The sequence below is a fragment of the Xenopus laevis genome, chromosome 4L (assembly GCF_017654675.1).
Source record: "Xenopus laevis strain J_2021 chromosome 4L, Xenopus_laevis_v10.1, whole genome shotgun sequence".
Lineage (NCBI taxonomy): Eukaryota > Metazoa > Chordata > Amphibia > Anura > Pipidae > Xenopus > Xenopus laevis.
Genome location: NC_054377.1, coordinates 253865 through 266720, shown reverse-complemented (window position 1 = coordinate 266720; position 12856 = coordinate 253865). Strand labels below are relative to the sequence as shown.

At 45.2% G+C, this 12856-nt stretch overlaps 1 protein-coding gene across 2 annotated transcripts in view; it reads left to right on the top strand.

Moving 5' to 3' along the window:
• The window catches only part of ush1c.L (USH1 protein network component harmonin L homeolog), a 35552-nt gene that overhangs the window by 14763 nt on the left and 7933 nt on the right, over positions 1 to 12856 (top strand). The window contains exons 7-21 of one of the 2 annotated variants that reach the window (XM_041589631.1): positions 948 to 1005; positions 1634 to 1737; positions 3412 to 3496; positions 3739 to 3798; positions 4329 to 4385; positions 4575 to 4717; positions 5861 to 5926; positions 6391 to 6515; positions 8211 to 8260; positions 9046 to 9198; positions 9486 to 9602; positions 9766 to 10215; positions 11642 to 11695; positions 12061 to 12180; positions 12465 to 12527. In XM_041589631.1, coding sequence (XP_041445565.1) covers positions 948 to 1005; positions 1634 to 1737; positions 3412 to 3496; positions 3739 to 3798; positions 4329 to 4385; positions 4575 to 4717; positions 5861 to 5926; positions 6391 to 6515; positions 8211 to 8260; positions 9046 to 9198; positions 9486 to 9602; positions 9766 to 10215; positions 11642 to 11695; positions 12061 to 12180; positions 12465 to 12527 — 1705 coding nt within the window. Of the gene's footprint in view, positions 1 to 947; positions 1006 to 1633; positions 1738 to 3411; positions 3497 to 3738; positions 3799 to 4328; positions 4386 to 4574; positions 4718 to 5860; positions 5927 to 6390; positions 6516 to 7079; positions 7121 to 8210; positions 8261 to 9045; positions 9199 to 9485; positions 9603 to 9765; positions 10216 to 11641; positions 11696 to 12060; positions 12181 to 12464; positions 12528 to 12856 lie in introns of both variants that reach the window. The other variant, XM_041589630.1, reaches the window with a different exon arrangement.

Genomic DNA, 12856 nt, shown 5'->3' with positions numbered 1-12856 from the left:
GGTGCCAATGAGTGCCCTATACATGGTATTAGTACCCCAGTGTTTCTCAGGTGCCAATTAGTGCCCTATACATGGTATTAGTACCCTAGTGTTTTTCTGGTGCCAATGAGTGCCCTATATATGGTATTAGTACCCCAGTGTTTCTCTGGTGCCAATGAGTGCCCTATATATGGTATTAGTACCCTAGTGTTTCTCTGGTGCCAATGAGTGCCCTATACATGGTATTAATACCCTAGTGTTTCTCTGTTGCCAATGAGTGCCCTATACATGATATTAGTACCCTAGTGTTTCTCTGGTGCCAATGAGTGCCCTATACATGGTATTAGTACCCTAGTGTTTCTCAGGTGCCAATGAGTGCCCTATACATGGTATTAATACCCTAGTGTTTCTCTGTTGCCAATGAGTACCCTATACATGATATTAGTACCCTAGTGTTTCTCTGGTGCCAATGAGTGCCCTATACATGGTATTAGTACCCTAGTGTTTCTCTGGTGCCAATGAGTGCCCTATACATGTTATTAGTACCCTAGTGTTTTTCTGGTGCCAATGAGTGCCCTATATATGGTATTAGTACCCTAGTGTTTCTCTGGTGCCAATGAGTGCCCTATACATGGTATTAGTACCCTAGTGTTTCTCAGGTGCCAATGAGTGCCCTATACATGGTACTAGTACCCAAGTGTTTCTCTGGTGCCATTAAGTGCCCTATACATAGTATTAATACCCGAGTGTTACTGTATTATTATATTAAGGAATATACCATAAAAAACTAGGCCTTTTGTCCATCTCCTCAGTATATGTGGGTGCCATGGCAACAATTTCAGTTACAATATGATGGGCGCACTCCCTGGCACCACTGCAGTATAATTCCTCAGCTCTAGTGTTGTATTTATACAAGTGCACCCTGTTTTTATTGCTTCCGTCATCGTCTTCCTTTTGTGCCCCCACAGTTGTGAGGATGAGCCCCTGAAGTGGCAGTTCTCGGATCAGTTTGTGTCTGACACCTCAGTAAGTGCACTCCATGTTGTCTCACCTTCCTTCCCTCTGTGTGGGAGCTGCCATAGTGTTTCCTCAGACATAACACTAATGGGGGTTACTTTGCACACTGATGATTTACATTATTAGGGTTAGTTGTGTAGTTCAGGAGCATGTGACCCACATCAGATTTAAGGAGCAGCTCAGGGAGCCAATTTGTATGAAGTGTTTTTCATTGGCACTGCCAGGACAACTTACAAATGACTCCCCATACAAACTGCACTGGACTGGTCTCAGGAACAAGAGAAAGATACACCAGGATAAACGCTGGCAGTTACTTCTAGGGTTCTCCTCAGTGCCAGTTCTGGTGCCCATTGATTGGGGGGTCCTTCTCAAACATCTCCTGAACTCTGTTACCTTTGTGCCTGGAGCAGCAGCAGCAGTTTAGGGAGCCATTGTGTGTACTTGATATCACTGTATAATGAAACAGTATAAAGAACAGCTGCCATGAATGGGCTAGACTTTCATCTCTAGTAGAGCCCCACTGTCTCCATGTTGCTCAGCTACAACCAGTGTAGAACCTATAGCAGCTGCTCTGCGGGGCAAACACTTAGGTATTTGGGCTCCATTAATGGCAGCTCTGCTTGTTGTTATGTTGCAGGATGGTAAGAGCAGTGTTACAGGACTGACATCGACTGGAGGAAGAGAAATGCAGGAGAAGAAGGTCTTTATCAGTTTAGTGGGGACAACAGGATTGGGCTGCAGGTTTGTACAGTCTCCCCTTTCTCTGGGCGCAGCACCTTGGTGGGTTCCTTATATTTATTTACACAAACCATTTGTTTGTGCTTCTTGTTCTACTGGATATAGGGGTGTCATCTGGTCTGTAAAACTGATTTGTGCTTCCTGTTCTATATAGGGGTGCCATCTGCTCTGTATATTCTATATATACCATAGAGGGACAAAAAGTTGTACCATGTCCATGTTAAGAAATGTGGCCGGTTATAAAAGTTTGAACACATTTTAAGGAGTTTTAGTGCAATGTTTTATGTGTTATAGCAGTTTTGCTAATGAAGGTGAATTACCCTTTAAAGGGATATTGTCATGGGAAAAAATTTTTTTTCAAAATGAATCAGTTAGTGCTGCTCCAGCAGAATTCTGCACTGAAATCCATTTCTCAAAAGAGCAAATTGATTTTTTTATATTCAATTTTGAAATCTGACATGGGGCTAGACATATTGTCAATTTCCCAGCTGCCCCCAGTCATGTGACTTGTGCCTGCACTTTAGGAGAGAAATGCTTTCTGGCAGGCTGCTGTTTTTCCTTCTCAATGTAACTGAATGTGTCTCAGTGGGACCTGGATTTTACTATTGAGTGTTGTTCTTAGATCTACCAGGCGTAACTGAATGTGTCTCAGTGGGACCTGGATTTTACTATTGAGTGTTGTTCTTAGATCTACCAGGCAGCTGTTATCTTGTGTTAGGGAGCTGCTATCTGGTTACCTTCCCATTGTTCTGTTGTTAGGCTGCTGGGGGGAAAACGAAGGGGGTTGATATCAGTCCAACTTGCAGTACAGCAGTAAAGAGTGATTGAAGTTTATCAGAGCACAAGTCACATGACTCGGAGCAGCTGGGAAATTGACAATAAGTCTAGCCCCATGTCAGATTTCAAAATTGAATATAAAAAAATCTGTTTGCTCTTTTGAGAAATGGATTTCAGTTCAGAATTCTGCTGGAGCAGCACTAATAACAGATTCATTTTTCAAAAATGTTTTTTTCCCATGACAGTATCCCTTTAAGCTGCTAGTCTCGGTTCACCCAAGAGACCTGCTTATCTTAAATAGTTACAATTGTACCTTTCCTTATCTTAGATTGATACAATTGTATCGTTGCTTATCTTACATTGTTACAATTGTTTCTTTGCTTGGCTTAAATTGTTACAAATGTATCTTTGCTTATCTTAAATTGTTACAAAAGTATCCAAGTGCAGCTGCTGAGTGTTCTGGACTCCCTGCCAAAAAAATCTTTTGTTGTAGCGTCAGTGCAGGAGATCAAAGTGAAAGTCGGGACATTTCAGTAAGAAACCCTGGACTGCGGGTTGAGCTGTCAAAATCAGGACTGTCCCACAGAAAATGGGAGGTATAATATATCAGGGTGCGATCTGGCTAGGAGAAATGATTGTTCTATATAGGGGTGCCATATCAGGGGCTGGTAGAAATGATGCTTGATGCCAATGTTATTAATAAGGATAAAATACAGGAGGAGGATATTTATTCCTCCTCACCAGTTTGATAACTGCCCTCCAGTGTACATTACTGTTACCTTCACTAGTTCAGCCGCCTGTAGTGACACCTGGTGGTGAGTTGGGAGAACAGCGTTTCTCTGTGTAATTAGTAATTGTGTGTTATTAATAAATTAGCTGCTTGTCTCGCCTTTCTCCCAGTATCTCCAGTGGACCCCCGCAGAAACCTGGCATATTTATCAGCAATGTCAAACCAGGCTCCTTATCTGCTGAAGTTGGATTAGATGTGAGTATAAATCCTGTATCTATCAGCAGATTCCTAACTCCTCAACCTGGAACTCCCCAAATGTTACCCCTAAATCAGCCAGACCCCACTGTGAGTATAAATCCTGTATCTATCAGCAGATTCCTAAATCTTCAACCTGAAACTTAATAAATGTTACCCCTAAATCAGCCAGACCCCACTGTGCTGCCCAACTGAGTCACCCTGATATTTCCACTCTGAGTCTTTTGTCCTGTTCTTTAAAGATTGGAGATCAGATAGTGGAAGTGAATGGAGAGGACTTCACTAAACTTGACCATAAAGAGGTATTTCTGATGCATTCAATGTATTGGGGGGCTATGTGATGTACTGCTGGCACATAATTTATTGGGGGGCTATGTGATGTACTGCTGGCACATAATTTATTGGGGGGCTATGTGATGTACTGCTGGCACATAATTTATTGGGGGGCTATGTGATTTACTTTCTGGCATATCATTTATTGGGGGGCTATGTGATGTACTTTCTGGCATATCATTTATTGGGGGGCTATGTGATGTACTGTTGGCACATAATATATTGGGGGGCTATGTGATGTACTGCTGGCACATAATATTTTGGGGGGCTATGTGATTTACTTTCTGGCACATAATTTACTGGGGGGCTCCTTTACATTTGGTGAAACATTTTACCTATGGGGGTAAATTTGTTCCTTAGAATTCTGTCTTTAAATACAGCCCTGGTAGCCCCCCACTATTCAGATTCCCTGGGTCCCCATTACAAAGACACTCCTGGGGTGCTTCTCATATGGATCATTGACAGGGTTTAACCAAATAACTTCTGTGTCTTCTTTCAGGCAGTGAGAGTGTTAAAGGGGAGCCGGAGTCTCACTATCACCATTGTGGCAGGAGCCGTAAGTAATTTGTGGGTGCAGTGTCATTGCCTGTAGGAATAAAGGGGTGTGCTTTACACCCCAGTGTGATCGGCCAGGTAACTTTGTTACTGACAGCCAGGCCACCAACAATCTCCCTGTTCCAGGATTAAAGGGATAATGAAAAAATGATTAAAGGGTAAGTCTGCCCTGACTGTCATTTCCCTGCAGGGGCGGGACTTGTTCATGACGGAAGATGAAAGGCTGACTGAGCAGCGGAGGCGGGAGCTGGATCGCCAGGAACTTCTGCGCCAAAAGAAACTCGCCATGGAAACCAACAAGATTGTGAAGGAGCAGCGGGAGAAGGAGCGAATGTAAGAGCCCCGTGTGGCATAGTCTCATCTTACCCCCCCCCAGATCTACTCAATGATCTACTCACTGATCTACCCCCAGATCTATTCAATGTCAATGATCTACCCTCAGATCTACTCACTGATCTACTCAATGATCTACTCACTGATCTACCCCCAGATCTACTCAATGATCTACTCACTGGTCTACCCTCAGATCTACTCACTGATCTACCCTCAGATCTACTCAATGATCTACTCACTGATCTACCCCCAGATCTACTCAATGATCTACTCACTGATCTACCCTCAGATCTACTCACTGATCTACCCCCAGATCTACTCACCATTCTACTCCCAGATCTACTCAATGATCTACTCACTGATCTACCCCCAGATCTACTCAATGATCTACTCACTGATCTACCCTCAGATCTACTCACTGATCTACCCACAGATCTACTCACCATTCTACTCACTGATCTACTCAATGATCTACTCACTGATCTAACCCCAGATCTACTCACTGATCTACCCCCAGATCTACTCAATGATCTACTCCCTGATCTACTCAATGATCTACTCACTGATCTACCCCCAGATCTACTCACTGATCTACTCACCATTCTACTCACTGATCTACTCACCATTCTACTCACTGATCTACTCAAGGACCTACTCACTGATCTACTCACTGATTTACTCACTGATCTACTCCAGGCACTAAGTATAAGTCTTACTCCAAACAGGATTGTGACAGGCTTCCTCAAGTCTGAATAGAGTGGCTACAAACCCACAGTTGCTAATGCCCTCATGCTGTGGGTACAGAGGGGCAGAACACACTGGCCCATAAGTTGGTACATTTTGTTGAGGGCATGGGATCTCTGTATGAAACTGGGCTCCAATTTGGGGGAGTCAATAGCCTGTTAGTAGGGGCCTGGCATAAAGTCCATGTGCCACCCTCATGCCTCCTCCCATGGTGCCCATTGGCCACAACCTAGTGAGAATTTTGGCAATAGAAATGGATGCCATTTAGGGCACACTGATGTTGGAGAAATGCTCTGAACGACTGGTGCATCTTTTTGAATGTTGCCCTTTGCATCCTGATCCCAGATTTGGTTGTCAGCCCTGTTGACAATGTGCCTTATTCATTCTTTCCTGTAACAGGAGAAAAATGGAGATTTCCCAGAAAGTGGTAGAGGAAGAGGAGCGGCACCGCCGGGAGATGGAGAAGTAAAGCTCTTTCCTTTATATTGCTATTGGGCAGTTAGATAAACCTGCTGAACCCAAATCCTAATGTTAGTCCCCTCCCCCATTCACCTGCCACTTACCCAACCCATTGTCTACCCAATCAAATCTGCCCGTGTAGGGGGCCCCGAATAAAAACTCAGCTAAAATTTGTCATAAACTTCTCTGTCAAGTCAGAAATGTTGCTTTTACCCTGACGGACACCCTTTCATCCTGACTCGATAATGGGGCACCCTCTCTCCCCCTGATAACAGTAGGGCACCCTCTTACTCAATGACAGGGCACCCTCTTACTCAATGACAGGGCACCCTCTTACTCAATGACAGGGCACCCTCTTACTCTATGACAGGGCACCCTCTTTCACCCTGATAATAGCAGGGCACCCTATCTCCCCTGCTCTATGATGGGGCACTTAGAAGAAAGCTGCCAATTTTGGGGATTTTTTATAGGATATCATCCCAAGAGGAGAAAATAAAGAAGGATTGGGATGAAGACTGGGGGCGCAAAGAGGAACCTAAAAGTGTAAAGCCCCCAGTTCCCAAGACACAGCGCAGCCCCCCAGCCAAGAACAAACGTAAGTTGTGGACCAGGAGGAACAGTTTTCTTTAGTTTCACAATAAAAGGGAGGTAAGTGATGACCTATCCATCTCTGAACCAAATATAGACTGTCTGTCTCTGCTCTACTGGACTGTCTCTTCTGCTGTTGGACTGTCTGTCTCTGCTCTACTAGACTGTCGGTCTCTGCTCTACTGGACTGTCTGTCTCTGCTTCTGTTGGACTGTCTCTGCTCTACTGTACTGTCTGTCTCTGCTTCTGTTGGACTGTCTCTGCTCTACTGGACTGTCTGTCTCTACTGCTTCTGTGGGACTGTCTCACTTACTGGTGTGAGTGCAGTAGTTGTGGGGTACCAGTGTATCAGTTCTGTCAGTACATGGAGCCGGTGGTACCAGCACAACTATGTGACGAGAGTGAGAAGTGATTTTATCTGTACAAAGAAACACTTGTATCCGTGTATTCAGCAGAGTTTGGTGGGTGGCTACAGAGTTGGATGGATGCAGAGTTTGGGGACTGGTTTGTAGAGTTGGGGTTCAGTTAAACTTCAAGCAGACTCATTACAATCTCACTTTCCTTCTTTCAGAGGATGGTGCCAATACGTTTTCGGAGAGACGCAATAAGCAGGTCAGGGATAATAGACTTTTCCTACTGATCCCCCTGTTCTGACTCTATACAGACATTGCACCCCGACAGCCAGAGATCACTACTGTACTACTATACATAAATATATATATATATATAGGGTTGGGATGTCTAGGAGAAAGGAGATGGGCTCAGCAGGCAGAATGGCACTCATGGGGCCACTGATACATACACGGGGGCCACTGATACAAACACAAGGCGCTGATACATACACATGGGCCACTGATACATACACAGGGGCCACTGATACAAACACATGGGCCACTGATACACACACAGGGGCCACTGATACATACACAGGGGCTACTGATAATTACACAGGGGCCACTTATACATACACAGGGGCCACTGATACAAACACAGGGGCCACTGATACATACACAGGGGCCACTGATACAAACACAGGGGCCACTGATAGATACACAGGGGGCCACTGATAGATACACAGGGACCGCTGATAATTACACAGGGGCCACTTATACATACACAGGGGCCACTGATACAAACACAGGGGCCACTGATACAAACACAGGGGCCACTGATACATACACAGGGGCCACTGATAGATACACAGGGGCCACTGATACATACACAGGGCCACTGATACAAACACAGGGGCCACTGATAGATACACAGGGGGCAACTGATAGATACACAGGGACCGCTGATAATTACACAGGGGCCACTGATAACAATGGAAAGGGTTTCTAGTGAGTAAAACCACTGACGGATAATGAAGTTGGGGGGGGAAAATAACTGACTTTTATTCTCTGTGTCTGCGTCGAGGGTTACGTTTTGGCACATGAAGTTTTCGGCTGTTTATTTGTGGCACAAAATCTGCCCCCGTCTTGCTTTATGGCAGTAGATGAGTGCAAGAGATGTGCAGGGCTCATGGCCAGGTGAAAGCTGATGGGAGTTGCAGCACTGTTGGCTGGAGAGGTGTGTGACAGGTGGAAGTAGGAGAGTGCAAGTTCATCAAGCTCTGCTTGTGGCATTTAAACGTGATCCAATGGTGTCATTATGTAAAAGCCCCTCCCTCTCTAACATAAACGCCTTCTTTTTATTCCAATAGCTTTCGGGTGGTTCTACCGATACGAGGGGAAATTTCCCACCCTCCAGAAGGTACAGTGTGTGCTTATTTGTCTTGCTGTGCTGAGGCCCCTCGTGCCCACACTCATGTCTTTTACTTCTGTCATTAGCCAAATACCAAATCCAGTGGCCCTTCCTACAGTATGTAATGCAACAAGCCCTGGATCTGACCCAAAAAGAGAAGTGGTTCTGATTAGCTGATCCTATTTATAGGGAGGTGTGTCTCTCTCTGCCGGGCATCTTCTTGGGTTACTGTAGGATTGGGACATGGTTCCCTCATCAATTAACACAGGGGTGAACCTAATCTCTCTGGGGGGCATCCCAGAACTGCCCCTAAATGGTACACCCTACATATTCAGTCTTCTTAGAGCAGAGCCCAAAACCTCCCATATATGTAAATGGGGGTAATCCAGGGCCTTTTTTAATTCTCTGCAGAACCAAATGTGGGGCTCAGGTACAAATGAAGCGATGGATTTTGGCCATCAACACTGGCACCAGAGGGTAGAATAGTAATTACTTATGTGTAAGGTCCAAACTGTGCCCACGTGGGGATCCCCCAACTGCCATGTGCCAATGACAATTCTGTGTCGCAGCCCATTGCTCCAGTCACAATCCACACATTGGCCAGTGACCATACAGTTCTTTCTGGGGCATGATGGGAGATATTGGTGAGGGAATGATCTGGAAATGTCCATTGAGCAATAAAGGACAGAGAGAAGCGACGCTGCATGGTTTGCACTGTTTGCCGTGTTCTTCATTGATCTCTTTTCCCTGTGTCAGTTCCTTTGTGCCTTTATTTGATCAATACTGACCCTCAGAAAGGGAAGGACAGAAAGAAGTCCAAGACGGACAGACTGTTTGAGCAGAAGAAGAGTAAGAAGGAGATGGAGTTTGAGCAGAAACTTGCCCAGGAGAAGGAGGAGATGCTGGAAAAGGAGAAGCAGCTGAAGATAAATCGTCTGGTTCAGGAGGTATTTACCCTACATTCCCCTATAGGACCAATCAGGACAGGGTTTGGGGCTTGAGAACTTCAGAGATCCCTCTCCCATGTGATGGGAACAGTGGAGCCAATTACACCTTAGTGTGGGCATTCCAGCCATTACATGGGATAGAAAACAATAGAAAACCCCATTAGGTGTGGAAGGGCACTTTCTCCTGTACTGTCCAGGGCACAGTTTGGAATACCAGTCTAGTTTTGAGTATTTATGTCTGTCTTGTGTCTCCTCCCACCTTCCCACACACCACTGCTGCCACCAAGGTCTCTGAGACGGAGCGAGAAGACTTGGAGGAATCAGAAAAGGTTCAGGTGTGGGTAGAGAGACTCTGTCAGACGAGGCTGGAACAGATTTCCTCTGCTGAGAATGAGAATCGTGAGGTAACAGAGTGCTGTGTGCCCCCTTTGCTGCATTCAGGTGTCTCTGACCACTAGTTTGTGCCTTTGTGTTGTTCTGTGAGCATTACAATATATGTGTGTATATATATACATATATGTCAGAGGGGGTATCTGTGTACTTTAATAATGCTGCTATTTCATGTAGGTGACAGGTGGGCTACCACCAGCATCTCCTTCTCCCCCACCTACTGCCCCACCTTCTTCTACCTCAGTGCGGAGATTTGTCGGTGGCCGTCAGCTTCATACCACAGACCTGGATGATGTTAATCTAAATGAAATGAGCCGCCCTACTAAACGAATGGCACATCCTCCTCCTTCACCTCGGATGTTGTCTGCACCTTCTTCATCCCACCAGCCATCTTCACCCAATATCACTTTAATCAAGAGGAATGCCCCACCACCTCCACCAATGGCTTCAAGGTCTTCTTTGATACAGCCAACATGGATGCATTTACCTTCTCCATCACCACCACCTTCTCAGTCCCTGGGCTCAACTCGGCCACCACTCCCATTCTCTGAGGAACTGAAAAACTATAGAGGAAGACCAGCTTTGAGGTCTTCAAACCCAGAACCATCCTATCCCCCAAGCCCAAAGGTAGGATTCAAGCATGACTGCACGGTGTGCTTTAGGAGTCAATCTCTGTGTTCTTTCCCAGACATTTATGTTAGTTAATTGCTCATTGTTATACAGAGCTCACTGGAAGCTCTCAGTATCATTATATAAAGTATCTAATTGACAGTAACGAGACTCCACTCTAACCTTCTTGGAGTTCCTGAGCTCCAGCATTGTTCCACTATTTCCTATAAATCCAAGCTTCTAAATGTATCAGCCGGTGTCTTCTTGAGCACTGTCATGTTTCCTCTACACCCCGAATGTCATCCAGCTTGTCTGAAATATGATTACCGGGGCAATATCTTCTGTGGATAGCAGAACACTTGCACAACCTGCATGGACTCAATCCATACTTCCTACAATGTCTAAATGAGAAAAGATCCCATGATGTAGGAACAGCACATACAGCATACACAGCACCTTCAATATATCAGTTTCCTCTCATAAAGCTTCTTCCCTTCTATCTTTAGAGAAAATAGTGCTACAATGTTTGACAGTTGCTGGCAGAGGACAATATTGGGATAAATCTTGACCTTGTTAGCATGCACTGTTTTTTGAAGCAATGAGATGTTGTCCTACCATATAAATAAGGGACCAAGCCTTCTATTAAGTCTGCCAGGTTATATCTGGACCTTCTGCTCCCACTATTGTATCATGTCTGTAAAGCCCAGTGGTGTGACTGTAACTCCTTCAGCATGCCCAGGGACCCTGTATGTATAACCATCCCACATCTCACAATACATGAGACCTGCTTTATTCCTTTTCTTGGAATAGGAACAACCATTTCCAGTGTCTACTGGAGCCCCAAGTAGATGGTGACCATAGATAATTCATTCCTTATGGTCAGTACCGTGCTGACTGGGCCACACAGGAAATTCCTGATTTCCAGTATTGGGGTATCCAGTCAAGTATTGGGGTATCCAGTCACTGTTCTACTTTCTAGTTTTTTATTGGCTCATTTACAGAAGCAATAAAGCCAATGAGATAGCTCCTTTCCAAGCACATTACCAAGCAACGGGCTACTCTAGGGAGAGTGTGGCTGTTACTTTCTTGTCTATAACCTTTGCTAAACCTTTCCATTATCCATACAGTTACATTTGTATAGAGGCAGAACTGTGGGAAACTTCTCTGCCTCTATTATCTATCTGTTCCTATCACCATGAATCTTTCTGTAGGAGAAAAGGCCCAATCTGTAGCGCCACAGATCATTTTGTAGACCCTGTACCAGACAAACAATGAAATATTTAATGGCTGGAGGAAGAATGACAAGCAGAATGTAATATGCTCATGTCTCATGGCCATACACCGATGTAGATTGTTGCAGGTGATTGGGCAGAGGCAAGAGACAACTGCACCGTGTAACCCATTTCTCTGTAAATATGACGGAGCTCCCTCTGTTTTCTCCCAGGTTGTGAGAAATGTCTCAGATGCCAGTAAAATGTCATCCTCAAGCATCCCCCTGGTGTGTAAGTGTGAGTGTGTTGTATGGAGTGGGGTGCATGCCCTGTCTGAGCCCACTGGAGGCAAAAGCAACACAAATAGCCAACAGTCACTCATGTTGCCCCATTGCATGCCTCTAATAATTGCGATCATTCCCTTGCCTTTTCTAGGTGCCGTGTATCATTACCTGTACTTGTGTAATGCTGTGTATCATTGTCTGTGCTTGTGTTGTGCTGTGTATTAATTCTTTCTCTTTGTATCAGTCCCTCTCCCAGTGTATCACTGTGTTTCCTTCCTAGGGGTTGTGTGTGTATCACTGTGCATCATTTTGTGTATTTTTTTGTGCCATAATCTCACCTTTTTTTTATTATTGCTTCCCCATTGCAGCAATTTGCCCCCAGCCCACCTACCCAGCGGCGCCCAGTAGTTCCGATTCCCTCCAAACCCGTCATGCTGTCTCCGGACTCTAATTTCATGCTGAGAGCAGCCCCCAAACCAGAGCAACTGGTGAGATTCCCCCGTGTGTAGTGTTGGGGGGGCTTCATACAATCCCGTGATATCGCTGTGCCCCCCTCTCTCTTTCCTTGTTGTTGGCAGTTGATTGTAGGACCTTAAAGGGCCAAGGGTTAGGCTTGTGTGCCATGTGCAAGCACTGGGGGTTTGTTTGTGACAGGCAAAGTGCAGTTTATCTGTGTGTGTATGTGGGGGGGGGCATACACTCCATCAGGACACAAATATGCCCCAAGCCTGGTCTCTCTTCTTGTCATTTTCCCTTTGTGACTCCTCCATAGCAACCAGAGATGCTGAAACGGATGGTGGTTTATAATTCGTCGTTTGGAGGCAACAAAATACAAGTAATTCTTGATGTTTGGATCATAATAATGTGATATCTGCCCTGTGTGATGTATCTGCCCCGTGCAATATATATGCCCCGTGTGATATCTGCCCTGTGTAGGGGCCCCTGCTGGTGCATTATCACACACTGACAAAAAGTGAGCCTGAGCAGCTTGATAGGCTTTTCTTGTGGTGCCATTAACAGGTTTGAGGTTTGGGTTAGCGGCTCTGAGGTTAATGGGTCTGATTCTAGAATCATATTGTAAAGGCCTCTTCCTTATGGGGCAACAATGTATCCATGTGTATCCGTATCCATCCTTATGTGTATCCGTATCCATCCTTATGTGTA